This window comes from Diadema setosum, chromosome 14, assembly GCF_964275005.1.
Source record: "Diadema setosum chromosome 14, eeDiaSeto1, whole genome shotgun sequence".
Taxonomy (NCBI): Eukaryota; Metazoa; Echinodermata; class Echinoidea; order Diadematoida; family Diadematidae; genus Diadema; species Diadema setosum.
The window spans coordinates 14954030-14980187 of record NC_092698.1 but is presented as its reverse complement, the minus strand read 5'-3'; the positions used below and the strand labels follow the sequence as shown (position 1 = coordinate 14980187).

The following is a 26158-nucleotide window of genomic DNA, read 5'->3' as shown; positions in this document are numbered from 1 at the left end:
TTTCCACTGTCTAATCAAGTGATTCATCTGTCATGTTAATGGCCAAGAACTTGGTAAAATTAAGATAAAGTGTGATGTACTATTCTTTCTTATGGATGACAAACTAAAGACACATATGAACTAGCAGACAGAATGACAGGTAAACTGAAAAACAGTAGCATCTAGACATCTGATATCATTTGATGTAAGGCTATACAGGTGGGCCAAAGTTACAGAGCTGCTGACAGTTGGAGATCAGAAGATGTAACTTGTATGTTCAAAGGCAGCCAGTAATCATCCTGGCATCCACCATATTGTCGGCTGAGAACCATAAGGGAGCTATTGCAATTTTTCTTTTTTTCTTTTTTTGCGGGGGGGGGGGGGAGTATGCAGTTATTGGTATCACATTGTAGAGCTCGATCTTCTTTACATTAACGGTGTCGATTTTAATTATTTTCATTTTTGGTAAAATGTTAAAAATCAATGGAACAAGGGTGCTTGTTTACCCAATACATTGTATTTGAAACAATGCTTATAATTCTACCCGCTTTTGATTTAATAAGCTATATATTTCACGACAATTGATTGTTTCGTTTTTATCCATGCTCAAATCTTAGAAAGCGATAGCGCCCTTCTAGTTCTTAGCCGACGATATTATGTCTAATCATTTCTAGACCTGTGTTAGCATTACCAGCCTTCTTGATTGGGTGATACATGCTTGAAGTCAGTAGGCTTTGAAAACATCACGACAGTGTATATTGATGATGACGATGATAAAGTCTGTACGGTACCTGCATAAAGTTCTGAACAGTACAGTCAAAAGAGTGCTTGGTGGAGGTAATGCACTATATACAAAGGTCTGCCATATATCCCTCTTCATGGCAGTTGAAATTCCACAAGAACACAAGGAAACAGAAGAAGAAAACGATCTGCCCGCTCTTTCATCAAATGGTCATCTTGATTAAGAAGCAGACATGTCATGTGCATTCTGACGAGAATTCAAACCCCTTAGCTGAGGATTTTGACTGCCGAGTAGCACTGCAACATAATACACACGATTTGTGATTCTGCTGAACCATACATGCAGTAAGATTCCTGGCACAGCAGGATTTCAGACAAATACGACATCACAACCCATAATCTATTCCTATTTTCTCTTCTGGATCATTGAAATAATACTGTACGAGCTGAAATCTTCGCGTACAGATATTTTCGTGAATTGCTACTTGTCTGACATTTTCGTGTGCTAATTTTGCAGTTGCAAGGGTCTAGTTACTTCACCCAGCACGAAATAAACTTGAGTAACAAGCAACAATACTTGTACTGTACTTGTACTGTACTAGCCTGTTGTCATGTCCAAGATATTGTTATATCATGGCCCCCACAGCATGCTAGACTTTAGTGACTACACTGTAATTGCATGTGATCCAACACTGGCATGGCTTTATCTGTTTTTTCTTACATGTTGTTGTTTCAGTGAATTTTTTATTATTCACTTGTTATTTTGGCAGTTTATAGGTGATTTTCGAAATTTGCGAAAATAAAACCACCTAGAAAATTTCAGCTCATTTCAGCTCATATGGTACACCATAAGATGTTTACTCATACTCTTTAACTCTTTGTCTTTGCTATGCACTTCCTCATGCACTATCACTGTTATGCAGAATAAGCTTTAGCAGTGAGAGAAACAGGCAATAATAGAGAACAAATTTGCATTAATTCAACCACAGAACCGATGTTAGACAGAAAAGATCAACAAAGTACACAAAGTCCTCCTTATATCATGTGTATCTATTTCTTTATTAAATACACACTTGACATTACATTCTCTCGAACCCTGACATTGTGTATTTGAATATCATGCAAACATTCCTTGACTACACTGGTGAAACAGACATAGAAATTTCACATTCCTGAGAAAGAGACAGAGAGAGAGAGAGAGATAGAGGGAAGAGTACAGTACTTCTCAGTTTCTTATCAATTCTCTACAGCATCTTCTACTGTAAATGTGGAAATTTTCATGGTGTTGAAATTTTCGCGCATTTCGCGCAACCAGAAACTAGCGCGAAAATAAAAGCATGTGAATATTTTTGCTTGCCATATGTTCAAGTAGTTCATGTCTTGATTCTGCGGAATTAAAAACACGCGAAATTCTTCTTAGTTGCACGAAAATATCCACTTTTACAGTATTGGCTATGAGCATCATCCCTTATAACCAGCTATAAGGTAACCATCAACTGTAGGTAAACATTATGTACCTTGTATTTCATGAAGCAGACATTTTGCGGCATTTCTCATTCTGTGATACTGGCATTAGCGGAAAAATGCAAAAACGTTTTGCTTACTCTGTTCTGCCCATGTGAAATTATACTACGACTAGCAAAAAGTGGACATAACAGTCAAAATCACACAAATTCACCCTGGTAGACTGACTTTTCCCCCACTTTTACAGTACCCTTTGAAAATGAATGTGGTGGGGGGAGATCTTGAATTTATTTTTAGATGGGGTATACTTTATAAGTACTTTTCGTGATACCACTGAGTCTACTATTTAAGCTGTTATTTTGGCATAGGGCCTACAGATATTTTTGCGAATGAGGAAGTCATAGACATTTTTGCGAGATGTTTTCTCCAGCTGACGCCAACGCTAACACACCTGCTTTATTACCCTAGCGCAAGGCAACATTTTCACGTATTGTTAAATTCAAGACGCAACTGTGATTCCCAAAATTCACAGAAATTAAACCCTTGCATAAAATAATAGCTTATACAGTACCCATTATCATCTTGAATAGGATTTAAACACATGACAAATAATGGCATACGTTGCCCAGCAGCATGGAAACTTAATGAAGCTGTCACTGCAAACTGATTTCCTAATTTTGCTGTTTCAAAACTCTCCAGACTATGATATTTTCAGATATGTGATTTGTCCCATTCTAACCCCAAATCCTTACCACAGAAATGGTACGAAAGCTCGCAATTAGATAAACTTGATAGTTTTGAAAAAATCTCTTAAGTTTAGATTAGGTATACATTAGACTTGGTATTTCCATGTGGTAGTCAAATTAGAATGCCCCAATTAATCTCCTTTCTGAAAACTAACAAGTTTTGAATCTTTAAATATTCTTCAATAAGCTTTGATGTCCAGACATAATATGCTTAAGGATTGCACTTTAATTTAAGAACAGATGTCATATTTCCTATTGTTCATTCACATCACCCATTTTGTCGATTTTCTGGGGTAAAGGTCTGTAAATATATGTTGGCAACTCTCTATGAGCAATATGGTGATGGATAACACAAGATACAAAACTAAATTTTCCAGAAAGTCCATTCTCCATGTCTACATTTTCCATTACAAAGTCTGTCCATATTTTTATAAACATTGCATGAAAGAAATCATCCGTTGTGGAAAAAAGAAGAAGAGATAAATGTAACATATCAATCCATTTTATGTGCATTACAATTAATTCTATTGCTACTGTAAAATTTTGGCATGTAAACTATAAAGTTACAGATATGTAAATCTGGGGTATATTCTTTGCTCAAGGGATTATATACATGGCATCTTTTAGAGGCTGAGACGTAATATATTCCCTGTCACTTTGCTACCGCAGCATCTAATCTTATCCTGAAAGACTCCACCCATTAAATGCAAGCCACTCTTCTGTTGAAGATTAAATGGATAAAGCTGGTTGGGTTGAAGACCCTTTTCAGCATACGTACCCATTATAAAACATTACCTCAGAGCATATAAACATGAAGTGAACATGACAACGTGTTATGAATACATCATGGCTCAGATATCAAGCCATGCTCTATAAACAACACAACAAAAACAACTTGATCATTGTATTCTCTTTAATGTATTGGGTTGAATGAAGCTTCAATAAAGGTCAGGGTTCACTACTGCCAGACCATCATCATCCCCTGAGTTTCATGCAACGTGGAGCAATCAGAATAGAAAAAGACTCTGCTTATCAAGCTTTAGATAACTTAGATAGATAGATAGATAGATAAATAGATAGATAGATAGATAGATAGATAGATAGATAGATAGATAGATTGATTTATTGATTGATAGATTGATAGATTGATAGATTGATAGATTGATAGATTGATAGATAGATAGATAGATTTGCTTATTGTTCTGCTACAGCAATGGAATTGAAAAAAAGAAGAAGAAGAAGAAGAAGAAGAAGAAGAAAATCTCCACCGGAAACTGGTGTCACATCAACGTCACAATATGGGGTCAGTGGATAAATGTAGTACATTCAGTTACTGTCCATTCTTTATCAGATATTTGTGCATTAGTCTTGGGATCTCAGACCTGTCCCTCTTCATTGCTGTGAGGTAGATCATCTTCTAAACCTGATTCCCTCTACCACTGCAAGGTGGACCAACTGAGTCCTTGACCTTCAACAGCTGTTTGACCCTTGGCACAAGTGGTCAAACAGCTGTTGGAAGAAATGCTATTACTGCCTGACACTGTAATAATATCTGACTAGCAATTACATGAGTTAGGCAAGTGAAACAAATGAGTCTGGAATTCAGACTATGCACACACATTATACACATGAACACACACATCAAATCACACATCTGTACTGAAGAGGTGTATGTAACGGCCAAACGTTAGTGGTGGAAATGGGATGTTGTTATATGCTTGGGAGTCACAACAACTTTGTGCGATGCATGAAAGTAGAGAGTACAAAAGCCTGCACTGTTAGAGCTCCGGCTTGTGCCAAGAAACAGATCATCCACACATCTACATCTAGACGTGTTTCAGGAAGGATTTATGAGAATTCATGACCAGTAGAAAATTAATCGGCTCTAAGCACCTTCTGTGTTGCTATCATGTTTGGTAGCAATCATCATGCATTACAGACCATTGCAAATTCCTATACTCTATAGGGCTCATGGGCCACTACTTTATCAGGAAATAACCCTTCTCATTACAGCTCATTCCCTTGTCCCGATTGGTACAAAAATCATCTTATTTCCTGGTCCTATTGAATAAGTCTCCTCCTCACAGAGGAAGAAGTCGTAGAAGCTGAAATGGATGAGTGCCAGCAATGGTAAACACTCCATGGAAGAGAATGGCAACGGTGGTAGTGATGAGGGGGTAGTTTTACGGATTTACATGTGCTCTGGATGGTCATGGAGAGACTCGATGAGCTTCGACGGTGCCAGGCCCTCGTAGCAAATATTGTAGATGGCCGTGAAGAGCGGGTACCTGGAGATTGCAAGGAAATCAAGGGTATCAGCAACACTTTACTGTGAAATGAGGAATTTTCGGATGCATTTTAATTTCGCGAATTTCGCGAGCGGCAACATTTGCGAAATTAAAATGCACGCGAAAGTTCTTGCCCACACAATATGCATTGGATGCCAGTGGCAAGTCGTGAAAGTTTCATGCTGCGAGAAAGGCCGTCAGCTCCAATTCGCGAAATTTTCATGCTGTGAATATATCGTGTTTTACAGTACTCAGTGACAATGATATCAGTTGGAAGTTGCTGTCCAAAGTTTAACCAAAGTATGTTATTATTACTATTACTACTGGGCATTCAAATACCCTATACACAGTTCAACTGTATCACAGTTCAACTCTATCACAGCACTTACAAAAGATACATGCTCAAAAGCAGTGAAATACATTTAATCATTACAAGTACATCAGCTCAGTTGGCAAAAATATGGCTTTAATTCATTGATAATGTAATGTCAGTGCCGAGTTGACAACTACATCAAAGTAGCAATACCTGCAGTGTCGTAAGTTAGCATATTTTAGAGTACAGTTTAGTGGACAGAAGGAAGGACGAAGGAGAGAAGGGAGTGGGCTGGGAGGGTTTGAAAGGGAAAAGTTTAGGCGAGAGGGGAAAGGGGATGGGAGAGGGAGGAGGGGGGAGGGAAGGGGAGGGAAGAAGGAAGGGGAAAAAGAAGTGTAGGTGGGAGGGGAAAGGATAGGGATGGGATGGGAGAGGCAGGAGAGGGGGTGAAGGGAATGGAAGAGGGAAGGGGAAAAAGAAGTGTAGGTGGGAGGGGAAGGATAGGGAAGGGATGAGGGAGGGGGGACAGGAGAGGGGTAAAGGGATAGGAGAGGTAGGAGAGGGGGTGAAGGGAATGGAAGAGGGAAGGGGAAAAAGAAGTGTAGGTGGGAGGGGAAAGGATAGGGAAGGGATGAGGGAGGGGGGACAGGAGAGGGGTAAAGGGATGGGAGAGGTAGGAGAGGGGGTGAAGGGAATGGAAGAGGGAAGGGGAAAAAGAAGTGTAGGTGGGAGGGGAAGGATAGGGAAGGGATGAGGGAGGGGGGACAGGAGAGGGGTAAAGGGATAGGAGAGGTAGGAGAGGGGGTGAAGGGAATGGAAGAGGGAAGGGGAAAAAGAAGTGTAGGTGGGAGGGGAAGGATAGGGAAGGGATGAGGGAGGGGGGACAGGAGAGGGGTAAAGGGATAGGAGAGGTAGGAGAGGGGGTGAAGGGAATGGAAGGGGGAAGGGGAAAAAGAAGTGTAGGTGGGAGGGGAAAGGATAGGGAAGGGATGAGGGAGGGGGGACAGGAGAGGGGTAAAGGGATAGGAGAGGTAGGAGAGGGGGTGAAGGGAATGGAAGAGGGAAGGGGAAAAAGAAGTGTAGGTGGGAGGGGAAAGGATAGGGAAGGGATGAGGGAGGGGGGACAGGAGAGGGGTAAAGGGATAGGAGAGGTAGGAGAGGGGGTGAAGGGAATGGAAGAGGGAAGGGGAAAAAGAAGTGTAGGTGGGAGGGGAAAGGATAGGGAAGGGATGAGGGAGGGGGGACAGGAGAGGGGTAAAGGGATAGGAGAGGTAGGAGAGGGGGTGAAGGGAAAAGAAGTGGGCATGAGAAGGAACAAGTGGAGGGGAAAGAAGACGGGAGAGGGGAGAGAAGAGGGGAGTGTAGGGGAGAGGGGAAATGGGGACAAGGGGAGGTGACAGAAGAGGTGAAAAGGGAAGGGAGAAGGGAGGGGAGTGGAGTGTAAAGGGATAGGACAGGGATGAAGGCAGGGGACAGACGAGGGGAAAAGGAGAGAGGAGGGAAGAAGAGTGTGCAGGGAAGAGATGAGGTGATGGGAGAGAGGAGGGGACAAGAAAGGGAAGAGGGGAGTGTAGGGGAGAGGGGTAAAATGGAGGGGAGGGGAATGGAGATGGGAAAGGAGAAGGGATAGGGGCGGGGCAGGGTAAAGTACAACAAGTGAACTGTTCCTTACCTATTTGTCAGGTTCTTTGACTTGAGCATCTGGTGGACCTCGTACGCCGTCTGCGGTCCTTGGAGTTTCTGACCATTTAACATTTCTTGTTCCAGCTCCTCAATGGTCTGGTAAGACACAAAAAACGAACAACAACAACATCATTTCATCTTTGTAGAACAATGAAGTTACATTAAAGACATGAATAAACAGAGTCCCAAGAAGTTTTATAGACATCAATGTTCCAAGCAGCTCTGTGCATCAAAACAATTCATTTGCAGTACAAACCTGATTTTTTTTCCATTTTTTTTTTTTTACTTTCAATTTATATACATTAATGAATTATGGCAAATATTGTCATGAAATTGCTACAGGATTGTTACCTTGCAATGTGTCCTCATAATAAGTATTGAATACACAATGGAGAGTTTTGGTCCATAATGCTGAATTTGCAAGTTTTTCCAAGCAAGGATAAAGTGGCTTTATGAAATGAACACTGGTTTCAGGATATTTTCAAGCTTTCATTTCCAATAAATTGTCTGTGCCAACCGTCACTCTTTCCTCATTGGCAAACCACCCAATCATTATGTAGCTACTTTCCTAGAGAGTCCATCTGTGTACAGGTATAGATGACAGGAAACACTAAATTACAATTTTTCACGGTACCTTCCCAGTAAGTACGAAGGCCTCTGCGACACGACGATTCCTCCCGCCGTAGCAGGTTGTGATGAGATCGGCCACGCCGCAGCTCTCCAGGAATGTCGACTTCTGAACGTTCTTGTAGAACGTCTCGGCAAAGGACACCATCTCCATCAGGCCGAGGCGGATGATGGCCGCCTTTGTGTTGTCGCCAAGTTTGAGTCCGTCGATGATACCTGCACCGACTGCCACAATATTCTATGAGCACAGATGAACACAGGCAGGAATATATCGGCATTATTTACCATCAAGTACTACTTTGATTAGCACACTTCAATATAATAACAACAATGATAATATGATCGTCTTTATCCAGGGTAGCCTCTTCGGTATTGCTACTGTTCTACCAGAGGGCCCTGATGTCATGATTACCCTAGAATTGCCAGGTATCTATTCATACACCTGGGTTGAGAGGTACACGGTGCGTAAAAACATTTTGTCCAAGGACATATGCACTGGACTGGATTCTAGCTCAAGTCCTCTGACTGAGAGTCAGACTCAGCCTGACTTGTGGATACATCCTATCCCTTTCTTTTTGGTAATACTAACAAGGCTTCATAGTCTCTATTGTACAATGAAACAACTCACACATATGTCAATAAAACTACATTCCTGCTTCAGATATAGGTGAGTACTTTACATAAACTACTTAAATCATGCTCCAATGAACAGTAAAAATAAAGTTTACACAGCAAATTACCGCAGCTCTTCCTTGAAGAAAATGCATTTTTCTAAACAGCAAAGGGTCCACAAGGACTGATCTGCAGTTCTCGTTAAGGGGAAATCTGTAACTTAAAAGACAATACACAGTAGCATGGAAGTTAAAGGGGCATAGTCCCGGTAGTATAGATGGCGCTGTTGATGATACTGCCGATCACCGTTAGCATTGATACGAAGGTTACCGAAGTTGAGCTGTCATCAAGAATAAAGTGCGTAGGTGTTGCTAAGTAACGTTGCCTTTGTTGTCTTCTTTGCGCATCGCGCAGTCTGTAGTAATGCCAGGGTGCGTGCATATGTGCTTGTTATTATGACATCACAAAAGAAGTTTGCTTAAGCTGTCATCCTCCTCAGCCGAATCATGAGCTGAACTGTGATCGGACCACTGACTACAGTGAATCGGACTTCTTCGCACTCGGGGAAAGTGGGCCAAAGCGTAAGCGCCAAAGAGAAGGCGATAGCGTAGGTCTCTATAGGAAACTTGCGCCGTGCGCCCGCGTACACATTTGACTAAAACACCGGGACCATGCACCTTTAAACGCACATACAATATTAAAAGGCTGAGCATGCAAGCAAGGACCAACCTTTAGAGCACCACACAGCTCGACGGTGTCTTTGTCTTCCACGACAACAATCCTGAAGTAATCGACCTCAAACAGCAGCTTGAGGAGCTTTCCCTTCTCTTTGTCCTTACATCCTGAGAATAACACAAGATATTTGTGATGAAAACAAACAAGAAATATGAATGTTATTTCAGAGCAGCCACTAACAGCTATGCATGGGAACAGAGGGGGAGGGACACTGGAGAACCTCACTTCACACCTGACACTGGTTGAATATATGTGACCCACTACAACAAAAGGGCCCGAAAGTCGGGGGAGGTCGACTTTCTGAAAATGACATGACATTATGCCCTTCCTCTTCTGCTTTAATTGCATACATAACATAACTCACGAAAGTACTCGGTTGCGGAGATATCGATGATTTTAAGAGAGCATGTCGAGTGATCAGCATTTTGAGAAAACCGCCTTCAAAGTTTTCCTTCCGACGCTATCGTGATCAAGGGGGAGGTAAGACAGTTTTCACCTGTTGACAATAAAAAGTATGCCCCTAGCAACCTCCGCGATGTTCTTTCAAGCTTAGCACCAGCGGTTTATGCACAACCAATCAGTAACCAGGATGCTATACACTCACCAATAAAATTACTCCCTCGTTGTAAGGGGCAGAGTCTATCTGCAGCGCTAAATCCAAATCTTCGGACACATTCTGCTCCGTTTCAACTTTGGAAATAATGGCCCACAAAAATGCTAATTTCTTCCATTTCCTTTGATCATTTACCTCCTTAATTTTGGCAGATGATAGATGAAACATTAGAATACAAAATTATGTCAAAAAACAGAAAGTCAATGGTTTTGACCAATTTTGATGATCTGACTTCAAACTCGATTTTCTCGGCTCAGCCGTCAGCGACTTTCGGATCGTTTTGACGTGGCGGGTCATGATATGTTGAATGCATCAGACCATAAAGGACCTGCTAGTCCCCCCCCCCCCCCCCCCCAAAAAAAAAAAAATAATAATAATAAAATAAATAAATAAATAAATAAATAAAAAAAAATAAAACAAACAAACAAACAAACAAACACACACACACACACACACACGAAATACAGATGAAACAGTATACTTCTGATGTTTAATTTTGCAAAGACTAGTCCCTCATGGTAACCATGCTCATTTTCATATCTACCAAATTGTATGAGACATCTAGACAAAATAAGTGAGATATAGCAAGAGAAAGCTGGTTCATGCATACTCTTCATAAAACTGAACATGTGACCTTTACAAGAACTGTTAGAATCTATCACTATCATGTAATCACCATACATGCCATATTGTCATCAAAATATGAAGTGGATCCCCTGATGATATGTAGCTTTCAGTGCAACTTCGGGCATCTTGTGTAAAGACAGCCCCCGCACTCACCAATGGTAGTCTCGCAAAACTTCTCCGCGGCTACTTCTGGCGCGAGGTTGGCCCCCATCAGCACGTGGCAGGGAATTCCCCCAAGGTAGCCTGAGATCAGCTCCGATATCAACTCCAGCCCATTGTCTTTGATGTGCACGCCCTGTGGTTACGAAGACATCAAGCACAATTGTGATGTATTATTTCCCTAAAAATATACTTCCAAGAGGTTGATAACCCGAGGCAGTGGAGATATCAAACAAGGAGGTAGCACTCAATGGCCTGTAGGGGGCCTCATACTCCCAAGAGTTGTAACGTAAGTGATGCATTTGCATTTGGATTATTTGTTCTATAACTTGACCACTAAAAAAAAAAAAAAAAAAAGAGGAATCATCTAAATGCTTCACAATGAACAAGCTGCAAGGATCCCAACCTTGTATACATCAAGGTGAAAGAGACCCTCTGTTCAGAGTTCCCCGCTGTCTAGCATGAAGTCGGCATATGTTTTTATGGCGGTGGCCGCGCATTTATCCTGAAGAGAGGCGAGCATTCTCAGTATGTGCATATGCCCGCTCGTGCCACAGACAGTGCAGGTCACTTGAAGTGAGTGCCATGTTTACCCTGTGACTGTTTAGAGTCCCCTTGTCTGTGATAAACACAGCACAACCTCAGGATCGATGTTAGCTCAGACTCATCCAGGCTCGACAATAGCAGTGGTCCAGTAGAAATAGATGCCTTGTCACCACTGTTTAAAAACTGTGTTTTGGTGAGCATTGTCGGGCAACCAAAAAATAAGTTAGTGTCGAGCATTGCTGGTACTAAGCTGCACTTTTACCTCAGACTCACTCCAGACTCATTCCAGACATGTACTTTTGTGTCATGTCTGTTTAGAGTCCCAGGCAGCTGAGATAAACATGGCACAACCTCCGGAAGTTGTGCTGTATTGTGGGGGACTATAAGCGGGGTATTAGACATACATTGCTATACATCTGTGGCACTTATTAGTCGATGACAAACCTATCAATTATGTATGTTGTTATAGAATTACAAAGCCTATGTATCTTTACAGTGCCCAGACAGACCAATCAATCTTCACTTTAGAGTCAGTCAGGGCCAATCAAAGGTGTGGCAATGTAAATCATACCCCTGAGGACAAAAGGAGCGACAATATCTGTATCTTATAACTAGCTATTGTACTCATACAGGCACATGTAAGAAATCACTGTCCTTCCATGGCATTATATAAAGAAACTTTGTGGATTGTTGCATTTTCACCACTGATAGATGAACAATGGCCTATTTAAAACTTGTATCTGTTCAAATCCCTGCCCTGCCAAATGATATACCTTTATAAATGTGAAGGTTTGGAGGTTAGTATATTAAAGGCATAATTTACCATTTGCAGATGAAACAAAAACCCAACATTAGTGCTTTAAAATAGTTTTAAAATGAGAGTTAGGGATAAAAACAACCACTGTAAAAATTTGAATCCGTATAATCGATGTTAAGTATCGTTAAATACAGAAAATGTGAACAATAGTTATAATAAGAACACTTTCAGACTAAACCGTATACAGTTATGGTTTATTGAGAAAAATGCTGATATCTCCTCATATTTTAGGCTTTATTGCAAAAATTTTATATGGTAGGATGTTTTGTGATACAACAGACCTACACATATGCATCAAATGTGATATCTTGAACAGTTTTGAAATCAGTGCTCCCAAAGGTAAACTGGACCTTTAAGGAAATATTGCTGATGATGCACACAATTAGCTTTAGACAAGACAAAGAAGAAGGTACTGTTTATCTGTTTCTTGGTGTGTGTGGTATTTTTCCTTGGGGGGGGGGTATCATCAGCCACTGATGCACAACAAATTTTTCTCATGCAAAATTTAAAGATTACACCTCTAACTCCTGCTAGAAAAAATGTGGCTGTTTGTGCAACAAGACTGAATATTCATTGCAGTGTAAAACAGTAGTAATTTGATGAGTATATCTTAAATGTATACATTATGGTGGTTACTTAACAAGGAATTTACTTCATACATGTCAGAAATAAATGCACCATTCACCCACATAAATGAAATTGAAGTTTACTGAATAAGTTATTGTTGTTGTTATTAAAATTCCAGTACCCTTATATCCAGGATACAGGGACAATGACATAATGGAAAACAGTGTTTTTATTATGCACCACTGAGGATAATATGAGTTCAATAAATGATGCATCACGCGTTACCCCGGGGTACTGTAGTAACTGGGGTTACCGCGTTGTGTAGCGCCACCTCACGTCCACTCGAGGACAGCCAGAGAAAAATGCATGCACTGAGTGTGTGTGTACATAGTCATTCCCATGCCACTGCATGTTTATACTACTAGCGTGTGCTTTAGTGCAGTGCAGTGGAGTGGCTAGCGCGCGATAGCTCCAGCGCCAAAATAATTTCCTCTTTTTGGCACCCAGGGTACAACCTTTTTAAAAAAATAAATAATTCAACAAAATGGCTGATTTTTATTTGGTACCCCGGGATACCATTTATGTCATCAAATGCCCCAGAAGACATTTCTTTTTAAAGGAGACCTCCGCATGATTTTCAAATTTTTACATTTGAACATGTATAAATTAGTTATACTGGGTACAGAGTTTCAGGATTTATAATGATTGGGATGAAAAATAAGAATGTTTTCGAAGTTTATAACAAATTGCAATGAACAAGGATGATGACATGGCAGCCTCACCATAAGAATGCATGAGATGTGGCTCAAGGAAGCAGCACAAAAGAAGAAGGCATGCATAGATTACACACAGGTGAGCTTGCAAGCATGGGGTATTGTAATGGAATGACACTGCTACATTTCTGAGATATGTGAGGCTCCTATGTCATCATCTTTGTTCAGTGTAATTTGTTTAAGGTTTTTGAAATTACTGTTTCTCTGCTCAAGAACCACAATAAATTCTACAAATCTATACATGAAGCTGTTGATTTATGTACTACATGATGTGAAATTATGAAAATCGTCCGGAATGCCCCTTTAACCTCACTTCAACCAATGGTGTACAAATTTATTCACAAAAAGAATGAACTGTAATGACTGTGATATATTATAAATATATGTATAATACTACACAATATAATATTAGTTGAGCCATGATAATGATGACAAACCTTGAACAATTTAAGTCATATCATGAATGCTGTTAGCAAAGAATTCATTAGTCATTGAATATGGCATCTGTCCCATTCAATACCTCCAATGTAAATTACTGTACATGTACCTTCAACTTCATGTGATACAATCTCAAAGTACTGTTTAAAACAGCATGACTCGATATTACCCCATTTGGTGTATGTCACCCCGTTTGGTGTATGTTTCAAGATGTCCAATATATGCAGGCCTTTCTTCCTGTGAGAGAAAGGGTAGTCATCAACAGGTGTTTCATTCCCACAGTAGGCAACCTACTAGTCTATACCACATCAGCCAGGATTAATAGTATGAAGATATTGCTATCAATGAAATGTACCACACGTTGATACTATGAACACAGCTGAACAAAGTAAAGAGCTATACAATCATTACGGCCACGTAGTGAATGAAATATTATGAAGTATGATGACAATTTCACTGCCCCCTAATTTAAACTAAGGTGTGAAAAGAGCATGCTAAAGGTTTTAAAGACCCAGTTAGCATGTTAGACCCACTTTACAGTGCAGGGCTGGGCTGAGCCCTGCCTCAATTTCAGTACTCAGCCCCGCAATTCTGTCCGTTTACAGTGGAGGGCTCGGCCCGGGCTTTCAATATTTTGTCATAGTGGCGCTCTGCTTGTAAACAAACGACTACTATTGGGAGCGCGCCGGTCGCAATTTGGTACTGCATTTGGCCAAGTTTGCGTTTACAGTGAGAAAAGGCCAGGCCGAGACTACATTGTTTACCTCCAGAGCTTGGCCAAATGCGCGGCCATTTTTGGTACCGCATCTGGCCTTTTGAGCATTTACAGTGAAAGAAGGCCGGGCTGAGCCCGGCCTGAGCCCGGCCTTTTCACTCACTGAAAACGGGGTCTAAACTCATGGGTGGCTTGATCCATTCCCTATTCCATTCCCTGTCTGCACATATATGCATCGAATGTATCTAAGCCTATGCTCATTGTTAACAGCTGATTCCAATCAAGCTATACACAATTTGTAATGGGAATTCTCGAATAATCCAAACCGGACCAGCCTTCCCACTATGGTATCCCCATACCATACCACTGGGTCTTTAAGTAAAACCTACAACATCTATTACGACTTAAGACTCAAATTAATCCCTACCAAATCATACAGTGGTTGCAAATTGCAAGCAGTGACAGGAAATGACAGACTCTTGCTCAGCAAACTAATTAATGCTGCACCATGGAATCAAAGTACAACTGGTATTGGAAATATCCTGTATTTAGGACAGAAAACTAATCCACAACACAATATTGTAAAGTTCAGTACTTCAGCTTTTTTTTTCCCTGCAAAGAACAAATTAAACATGGTACCAGTACTATCACTGAAGAAGCAGCGCACTAAAGTAGTGCAATTTATAATGACTCCCTCCCTATTTTTAAACTCAAAGCCCCAATGATAACCACCTAAAAACTCCAGAAAGCCCCCAGCGACAATGGCTCGAGGGGTGGTTCACTGAGGGAGAGACAAGGCAATGGTACGACGGCACTGCAAATATTTGATCTCATCCCATTTTTTTCTGTATGAACCCTCCACTCAATACAATCTTGGCCACTATCAATGTCATATGTACATTCGGTGTATGCATGCAAAAAATCATATCGACGAAAGTTCTGATCTATTGTTGTTCTCACATAAACACAAAGTCCATACTTGTGTAAAGACTAAGATCACACCACCTGTGACCATCACACAAATACTCTTGTGGTAGTGCTGACTTCTTACATTTTTGATTTGTTTTTTATCCTCACTGTGCTGTACTTTCTTCTTACTGCACACATGCTGGGTATAATATAATGAGGTTATATGCTGGTACCAATACCCTAATGAATGTGAATGGTACGAACCCTCATAATTTACTGGAGATTATGTGTGTATGTGTGGGGGAGGGGAATGGCGGGGGAGGGGACAGGTAAACCTTCAACAACTCTAAGCTCCATACTATATAATACATAATATCAACAGTACAAGTGGTCAGACAGATCCCAAAAGTCTCAAACTGTGGGATGCAGGGGGAGTGTGTGACTACCTGGATCATAGAAAACTGATTCAACTGTCGTTGCCACTAGAAACATCACTCCATACGATGTCAATGGTGTGTTAAAGTGCTGATCTCATGAGTGAGTGGCTGAAATATACATTACAAGTGACCAAAAGATGACCAAAAGGTGACCGGTACTTCCGAAGACTAAACTGCAAATTCAGGAAAAATCTGTTACTCCTCATAGATACTGCATGGTTAGGTTGATTTAGGTTCTAATTGTAAAATGCATATGAAATTGCATGACACAAATTTCATTTTCATTTACACTCAGAATGCAAAGAAGGGATTTGGAACTTTACCTAAATATTGCAGCATCCAGATGAAAATGTGACTGCTTTCATGTTTACAAAAGATCTTAATTGTTGGCAAATAAGTTGCAATTGTAAATTTGAAAGCAATCATGAGTCATGTTTCTCCCAAACACCTTCTTTTATAACATTTGTGCCAATCATAATTCGATTTTGAGGTCTTTTTGAATTAAGCATATATTTACTAAATTTGGGGTGCATACTTGGAATCTGAATGGTTTGACCTCCAAAAGCTAATTCCAAAAATGACGTTCAGCTTGATCCTGTGTTCACTTCCACTATGGTGCCTTCTTTACGCTTAATGTTAGCATTTCAAAAGTTACATTTTGTTTTAAAGGCCAGTAAGTTTGTGTCACGGTCCTCACTTATCAAGGAGAGTCATTTCAGCATCTGAAACTGTTTCATGGCATTTGCTCATGAAACAATTGCTCCCAAGAAATATCCGCACGCTAAGCCAAACATAAATTCTACCCACAAAGATCTATAAGTAAAGCATACACATGTTCAATTTGTGAGCAGACAATAGCTCTTCATTCCACTCTAATCTCAGCCCCCCCCCCCCCACAACAGTAAATCTCAGTCAAATATAAAGCCATAAAAATATCCCAGGGATGCTAGTTTCAAGGTTCACTGTAGTTATTCTTCTTCATCATCTGCAGTAGTTTGGAATTTGACACGAGTTACCCCCTTTTCAGATGCAAGCCCGTTTATACCAAAACTTGATAAAGAAATGGCATATAAAGAATCATCGGACAGCTGACAGACCGTTCAGACGCTAATTTCGACCATTCCGGAAAAATGTCTATATAGATGTGCAGTTTCTCACTGCACATGTTGTTATGGTTATGAGTGACGGGTATAAGGTCACCTTTCGTGCTTGCTCCTATCAAGCCCCGCCCAGTTATACCGTTCTATGGTCGCCATTCGTTCAGACGCGCAATGGACACATTGGAATGCTAATTCGTTATCCAGTTCTAGTTCAAAACGATACTCTGACCGTCGTTTCGCTATAAACGTCATACGTCGTTTCGTCAGTCAGCGTTCTGATGTATAAATTCATTGTAACTGAGCCCTATACCGTTCTGGTATAAAGTTTTTGCATCTGAATGCCTGTTAGTGATCTGCTTACCATCAAATGATTAACTTCCTGACTACAATGGCTAGAAAATCACAAATGACTGAAAATTGTGATAGACTGGTCAAAATTCAAGTCCGTCTGGTTAATTATCGAACACAGGAAGATCTCAGCGTGACATTCATAAAATATACATTGTATGTTTGCTTTAATTAGGCACAAAGAGGGAAAGAAAATAAGGAAATGCCAAATCTGCCATTCGAGATAAACGGCAGGCTCTTATGTAAGGCTATGGGCGCTGTGGTTTGTGGATTGTGCACTGCACTTTCAATCTGTACATTGTATGTCCAGTTTTCAAGGCCCTGTTGTCATGGGAATCTTTCTATTGAGCAAGGCACTCCGACCACAATACACTTCTCTACTAAGAATTATAACGTCACTTGGGCGACAAGACCTCGTATCAGGTATCTGAAATTTTGGTGAAAATGACTTTTTGGATTAATGGTCAGATAATGTGATGTTCTGTCCAAATCCTGACTGTCTTACCACAAAAAAAAAAAATGAAGCCACCACAGCATGTCAAAGGAAAGGCTCTCCCATTTGATACAGAGCTTTGGCTGCCATGTTTGTTTGCTCTCCTGAACATTTGAAATTTTGCAGATACGTGGTCTTGTCACCCAAGCGACGATGAATTATGGGTACCCGATTAAATGCTATCATATTTGGGTCTAGTATGTGTGTCCTGGCGAGTGCTAGCTTGGCTGGAAGGCCCCAAAGGAGCAGAATGCTAGCAACACTAATACCCCGTTTATACTAAGGGAAAAGGGGGTTCTGAAACCCCCTGTAGCCGCTTCGAGCAGGCTTTCAGCTCAGTATAAACAGACAGAATTCAGAAAAGGCGATCTGATCGGGTCGGGTCGGGTCGGGTTCTGAAACCTCCTATGGGGGGAGGTTTCAGAACCCGCTATAGCAGGCTCGAGGAGGTTCGACTGCAGTATAAACGCAAAGGGGGTTTGAGAAGCCGCTTTTTGGCCGACCGGAGGTAATTGCTGAAGGTCATCACCTGCTTACATAAACAACCCAGCCATCTCGACCAATCCCCGCTGCAGAAAGCCTTTCAACTTGCACACTGTCACTCAAAAGCTCGCGCCATAAATCAGAGGAGAGGAGAAGGTTGGGCCTGCGAGGGCCTGCTAGGGTCAGCTTTTGGCGAGCAGTATGAACAGACAAGAGGCTGCTTTTTCAGAGTGGGCTTTCGAACCTCCTCGAGGAGGCTCTGAAACCCGCTAGCAGTATAAACGGGGTATAAGGGTGCAAATTTCATTCTGCTGACCAAGAACACAAGGTCTCGTACTGTGCCTCTAACATCAGGATGTGGTAGAGATGTGAGTAAAAATGCCTACTTATGACAACTTGTTTACATAGTCCTTGTAATACTTTGATATCAAAGCAGTCTGAATTTGCACACACACACACACACAAACACACATGTAGCAGGTTTACTGCTCAGAAAACGCTCAACGTCAATCCTGAAAATATTGATATTTTGGCACCACACACACATGCTTTGATGTAGTCACACAGATGCAAACATACTTTCAAAGACACACATAATCACAAACGAATGGTCTGATTTGCACACGGCATATTTGTTGTGACCACACAACAAAGACTTTCACTCACACTGCATGTGACAAGCAGTCAAACATATACAGTACATTCAGAGCGTAACGGGGGATATCATGCCACTGAATAATGGTCTCACATAAGTAAATACCATGTGGTTGTCAGTACTAAATCTGATCAGTTATTTCACGTAGATACTGAAAAAAAAAACCCACTTGAGTCAATACATAATGGGGGTAGTGTGCAATCATGAATGTGACTGATGCTGTTAATCTTCAATTGTGAACCACATGAAAAGAAACTGCACATGCAAGAACGCGCTTGCATGCAGAGCCGTCCAGAAAGACAGGATCAGAGACTTGGAAGTTCTATAGAGTCTCCCTTCCTTGTTAGGTTCACCCAGGGCAGAAAGAAATGGAGCCATTTTGAATGAGAGCAGCAACACATGAGCAGCAACAGATCTGAGGCAAGGTTTGGGGAAATATGGCTATGATGACAAAAGGTTACGACCATTTAAAATGTAACCAAGTCATCTTTCGTAACATCAAGAAGATATCTCTTATGGTAGCAATCTTGCTCCGATAAAAAAATGTGAGTACATCTACTGGACAAAATGCATGTTGTGAACATCAAGAATCACTACTTGTCAATCTCCTTGAAACAATTTTCAACAGACAGGTAAAGAACATTACAATCTTTGCATATCGCCAAGAAGGGGCGAGGTAACTCCTCTAAAGATGAATGCAAGAATTCAGACACTTTCTATGTAGTTGGAGAGAGAAAAATAACATAATTCTAAAGTGCCCACAGATGAATGGTTCCAAATATCTTGACATTCGTAGAAACTCACACGATCTGTTGCTCATACTTCACTGCTTTCTTTCAAAGTAACCCATTTCTCTGGATTAAATAACTCCCAGCAGAGAGATCAGGATAAAATCCATGACTACAGAGATTAGATTCTGGAGATAGTTTACCTCTTTCTGAAGACTTAAGTTTATATCAGGGGGAACAAGACCCTAAATTGTAGAAAAATAAATATATCACAATTGGATGAATAGTGATGCTTGGTTCCAGGTGATTTTGATTGGAAAGATTATGGCAGTAGACATCTTGGACACTGAATATGGAAGAACATTCATCAAATACCTTTGCATAATCTTCTTTAAAAAAAAAAAAAAAAAAATGCTGCACAATAGCGGAGCACTAAAAAGTATATTTCTCTCCCTTGCCCGGATGGACATTTGTGCAAGAGCATATCACCAGGTAAGCACCCACATATACACATATCACTTGCCAAACAGGATTTAGTTGCCCTTGGGAAGCGGGCAAGTGCACTTGTAGCACCCTGCAAGAAAACAAGATTTACTTGTGTGAATCATTCAAGGCAAATGCACTTCTTTCCACATCAAGGCTCCCAGCCTCTGAAGTGGTCCTTTCCACTGGTTTAAGAAATCGTAGGATATGGATGCGGTCCATAAAAATGGGACAGGCTCCTTGTGAACTTAACCCTCTTTTGCTGAAAGCACATCATGCTACTGAAAGATGATAAGAAATAATAGAATACAATTGTTCTTTAAGGCTGGAAGGTGCCTCTTTAATTTGACATTAAAAAAAAGGAAATCACAAGAATTACTTAGATTAAATCACATAGAATTTATAGCCCCTTAATCAAAATGAATAAAATATGCACTGCAGAACACAAATTTTGCTCAACAATCCGATAAATGCATCCTTCAATTCTAGCACCAAATATGTATGAAAATCTGAAGAAAAAAAAATTGACAGCAGTTTATCTGACATTATAAGCTGATTCAATCTGATCAATGTTTCCTTTTCTTGGTTGGTTTCACCATGGACCTTTAGGTCCATGGTTTCACATAAACATTCTTACTGGGCATTCACAGTCTCTGGTATGCTTTGATCAAACTACCCCATTATTTTTTGTTTGTTTTTTTTTTATTCTTCAGTACCAGCCAATCAGCTTTATTTCAATAAAAAGTATAATGTATCCATGCTAATGGCAGGATTGAGTACAATACTTGATATTTCACTCATAAAACTCACTTGTTTGTATCTTAGAATTATTCAAACCATAAACTATTAACATTTTGTCTTGCATCAGAAAGGCTACATTCAACCAACAAAATAACTGAGATCAGCAACACATACACACACACACACACACACACAAACAAACACAAATAAAAGAAAAGCACACAGACATGCACAGAAGTTTAATAGTACCTTGATAAGTGAGATAGCCATTACATCACCATCAATTTTTCCCTTGAGCGTCTCGCAAATCTTTGGAACAAACTGATGTGGAAGAACGAAGACGAGGATGTTTGCTCCCTTGGCTGCCTCCGCGACATCTGGAATGGCCACCTACAAATTAGATGTAAGAAAATATGGTCAAAGGCACTATTTACCATTTGCAGATGAAACAAAAACCCAGCTTTAGTGATTCAACATAGTTCTAAAATGTGAAGGGATAGAAACAACCAATGTAAAAATGTTAATCAGTATAATCAATAATAAGTGTTGTTAAATATACAAAATGTGAACAAAAGTTTTATTAAAATTGTTTACAGATTAAGCTGTCTACAGTTATGATTCACAGCGTATAGAGAACAAGAGACCCGCGGGTCTAGCGCTCACCTGAGTATCGCAAGTTCACCTTTCACGCAGTCACTAATCTAAATTATTCACAGCTCTACCAAAATTTGACCAGGCATTCTCAAGTAGAAGATGAAAATGTACAATAAGGGCCCAAATTTTTTAAGATTCCTTAATTATTGGGGATTGGGGCCCCCTGGGGCCCTCTGGGTGGGGCATGGTGCCCATTGTGATAAATTTAGATCCTGACCCCCTAGGGATGCTACCTGCCAAGTTTGACGAAAATCCATCATGAGGTTTTCAAGAAGAAGATGAAAATGTACAATTCAGGCCCCCATTTGGACCTTCCCAACCACCCCCACCCCCCCCCCCCCCTGCCCCCAAGAGGGGCACCCCTGGATCTCCTATGAACAAACTCAAAACTACAGTCATTAATGTACTCACTCATAGTATTATCTTAGCTCTATAACTTCTGATTCTAGAGAAGATTTTTAAAGATTCCTTCATTTTGGGGGTTTGGGCCCCCCTGGGGGCCCCCTGGGTGGGGCATGGTGCCCATTTTAACAAATTGAGATCCTAACCCCTTAGGGATGCTACCTGCCAAGTTTGGTGAAAATGGGTCATGGGGTTCTAAAGAAGAAGATAAAAATGTACAATTTAGGCCCCATTAGGACCCCTCCTCACCCCCCTCCCCTGGGTCCCAAGGGGGGCACCCCTGATTCTGCCATGAACAAACTTGAAACTACAGTCATCAATGTACTAACTCATAGTACTAACTTAGCTCCATCACTTCTGGTTCTAGAGAAGAACATTTTTAAAGATTCCTTAATTTGGGGGGGGGGGGTTTGCCCCCCTGGGGGCCCCCTGGGTGGGGCATGGTGCCCATTTTAACAAATTGAGTTCCTAACCCCCTAGGGATGCCACCTGCCAAGTTTGGTAAAAATGGGTCATGGGGTTCTCAAGAAGAAGATGAAAATGTACAATTTAGGCCCCATTAGAACCCCTCCCAACCCCCTCCCCTGGGTCCCAAGGGGGCACCCCTGATCCTGCCATGAACAAACTTGAAACTACAGTCATCAATGTACTAACTCATAGTATTAACTTAGCTCTATCACTTCTGGTACTAGAGAAGAAGATTTTTACAGATTCCTTAATTTTGGAGGGTTTGGGCCCCCCTGGGGGCCCTCTGGTTGGGGCATGGTGCCCATTTTAACAAATTGAGTTCCTAGCCCCCTAGGGATGCTACCTTCCAAGTTTGATGAAAATCGGTCCTGGGATTTTCAAGAAGAAGATGAAAATGTAAAAAGTTTACGCACGACGGACGACGGACGACGGACGACGGACGCCGGACGAAGGGCAATACAAAACGTTGTAGCTCACTTGAGCCTTTGGCTCAGGTGAGCTAAAAGTAGTGATATCTCCTTCTATCATAGGCTTTATTGCAAAATTTTTGTGTGGTAGGATGTTTTGTGATATAGTTGACCTACACACAGGCATCAAATGTGATAACTCGAAAAAAAAAAAAAATGAATTACTGCTCCCAATGGTAAACAGGGGCTTTAAAACTTTCCAGAAACACCATATAAACTTGGGAGTGCAGCTTTCAAACAAGTCAAATGTCAGGCTATGTCTCACATGGTTGTATTGCAGTTTGTGATTATAATGGTTTTTTTTTTCATGTAAGTTCATTGAACTTTGACATTTGACCTTGTCCAAACATTGACCAGCATCTCCAGGTGATATACCAGGTGATGTACATGTGGTGTGTGTTTTGTGGTCATAGCTCAAAGCTGTGGAAAACTGAGAGTACAAAACAATACTGCGCATGCAGTGCTGATCATGGCAAGTTCATAAACCTTTTGACCTTTTCAGACTTCACCCATATTCAAACATGACCAGCATTTTGGGGTTATGTACCTGTGGTGTGAGTTTGGTGGTAGGCCTAATAGATCAAAGCTGTGGAAAATTAGAGAGAGTACACCAAATTGTTAACTATATGCCGACGATGCCAACGACAGAAAATTGATGCCTGTGTCTCACTTCCGCTATACGGGCGAGACAAAAACAACAACATAAAAACAACATTATATAGCTAAGGTGGAAACAAAGTCAAATCATAATTTGGGGAATCACAAATTGGTAAATTTTGGTAAAAACAAGTTTACGACTTGTTAAGTTCTTTCATGACCTCTCTCCACACCTGCAAATCTGCTGTCCAATTCCGATGACTTTGCCAGGTTTTCCATAAGGGGGGGGGGGGAAGGAACCTTGTCATACAGTTATACTGTACCTTCACACCATTGTCTCTGGTTAAGATGCACTGGAAAGCAATGACCTGAATAACACTCTCACAAATAAAATTTAATGTGAATTGTCCATTCAGTCTGATTTCTAATTGCAGTTAAGGCATAAAAGCATCTGCCAACTGCATCCTGATATTAGAATAAAGCCTTGTAATATCAATTGCAAATGTATTGCTATGGGAGTAGTGAACAACAAAAAATCAATATTAATCTGTGCAGACGCACAATGATGTTTTGTGTGTTTGTGTGCAAATGGGCACAAACGCATGTGCAAGAGGCCTGGCATTGTACAAGCCAAACAGGGGGACAGCTACATGTATCTGGTATCACAGTGGACAGGAAAATGACTAGAAATAATGATTTGTCACACACTGAATTTACTTGGGAGGGATAATGTACAGACAATATTGAATACACACATCATTTCTTTTTTTGTGCACTGTGTATAATCAGTACAGTTGAACCTCTCTTATCCGGCCTCCCTTTATCCGGATATCTCTATTATACGGACGCAATCTCGCCGTGATTTTTTTTTAAATAATTACGGGAGGAAAGGGGGATTCCCAACTCCTTGAGAACTCCTACACAAACACACATGAATTACATATACTTGATACATTTCTTAATAATTATTTAGGTAAATAATCTCAAGAAATTATAAAAGAAAATGATTTCATTCTTGCAAACACGAACCTCTATTTTGGGGTCTATTACTGAGTGTAACAATGAAAAGGTTGCAGTATACACATTACTGTACATGTGGTACTACAATGGGCTACTTCAGTACATGTGTATGTATATTATGTACATGTATAAAGCATTGAGTCTCCCGTATCTGGGCAAATCCCTTATCCGGATGAGCCCCGGTCCGACTTGTCCGGATACGAGAGGTTCAACTGTATTAGTATCTGGTCTGTTTCCAGTTCTAGTGATTACAAATTGCAATTTTATCACAGATGCAATTTAAATACAGTTCTATCTGTTATCACTTGGTGAAAATAATGTGATTGGGAGGTCCTCTCTTGACATTTGTATACATACTCTACACTTTACAATTCTCCACAGTCCGGCTGGATGTCTGGCATACCACATTGACTGTGCACTGAACAGTGTTGTAATTAACATGCTTGTCATCCGCAGAATCCAAGCCCCTGCGAGCCCATGTGAATAGTCTCCTATGACAGATGTTCCATTGTTATGACAGTTGAGACTAAATGCTATGTCTAGGCAATTATTGTTTTTGAGATGCTGTACAAGGAGGACAGTTGGAGAGAAGGGGCGTTGCTTATCCAGCCTTAAAGGTAGGGGATACCTTTTTCAGACCTCCCAAAATGCAGCAAAACATTAAATATGAACCCCAGGGGACTTGTTTAGGCCACTGCTGAGAAATTTGGAAGTCAACAGTTATCTACAATTTGAATAATGCACAAAACTCAACTACTCAGTAGTTCTGTGTGTCAGCCACACTTAAGCCTTTTTGTTGCAGTCTTCTGTATTCTTTATCTATAAACACAAATCTAAAAGTATAAGAGCTGATGTAGAAACATATAGAGTGTGTGGCAAGAATGTATACAGAAATGTTTGTAAGTTTTGATGAACTTTCTTCACAAAATATACATGATGGACACACATGCAGTGCAAGGGTCTGCAAAGGTAGCCTAGTAATGTACTGGAATTTACGGTGAGCCCCGAAAAAAATTCAATTCAAAATCTAACGGTCAATAAAAATGTACTAAATGTTACCTTCCACTTTCAATACTTTATGGGAGTTTCTAAAATGATACTCTCTTCAACATACCACTGTATTTATACAACTCTTCATTTAAGGCATGCAAATGGGATTCCCTACCTTTAAAGGACAAGTCCACCTTCATAAACATTTGGATTGAGAGAATGCAACAATATTAGTACCACACACACGTGAAAGTTTGAGATGAGTAAAATTGGACAATCCGTCTAAAAGGTATGAATTTTTAAACTTTCAGTTCTGCAATTGCTGGATGTGAAGACTAACTACAGCTTGTGATGTCATATGTGTAGAATGATATAAAGAAAATATAAGGGCATTTCCACGGTAACTCACGTTACATTTTAAACTCAAAATTAGGTCGTTGAGATCAATATCCTTAAAACCTAATTAGTGATATGAGTTACTATATGTGAATGAGTATCATGCACCTCCATCCTACCTCACAGCAACATTACATCCACAGACTCTTATGAGAACTATGAGAAAAAACACTACAAATGTCGGTAACTCACGTTACATAATTTGGACATGCAAAAATTTGGCATTCAAAAGTTTCCTCAAACAAGAAACAGAGAGACTTTAAAGTCTATTGTGTCAAAGTCATGGACTAACAACATACATCACCGAGTATGGTAAAAATTCAAATTGTCTTACATTCTCCAGG

At 40.5% G+C, this 26158-nt stretch overlaps 1 protein-coding gene across 1 annotated transcript in view; it reads right to left on the bottom strand.

The window, feature by feature from the left end:
• Window positions 1-5046: 5046 nt before the first annotated feature.
• Window positions 5047-26158, bottom strand: part of LOC140238138 (glycerol-3-phosphate dehydrogenase [NAD(+)], cytoplasmic-like) — a 31540-nt gene continuing 10428 nt past the window's right edge. The window contains exons 3-8 of the mRNA XM_072318073.1: window positions 21070-21210; window positions 10582-10723; window positions 9183-9295; window positions 7849-8079; window positions 7204-7310; window positions 5047-5218 (exon numbers count right to left, since the gene is read on the bottom strand). Of these exons, the coding sequence (XP_072174174.1) occupies window positions 5122-5218; window positions 7204-7310; window positions 7849-8079; window positions 9183-9295; window positions 10582-10723; window positions 21070-21210 (831 nt within the window). The 3' untranslated portion in view covers window positions 5047-5121. The remainder of the gene's footprint in view (window positions 5219-7203; window positions 7311-7848; window positions 8080-9182; window positions 9296-10581; window positions 10724-21069; window positions 21211-26158) is intronic.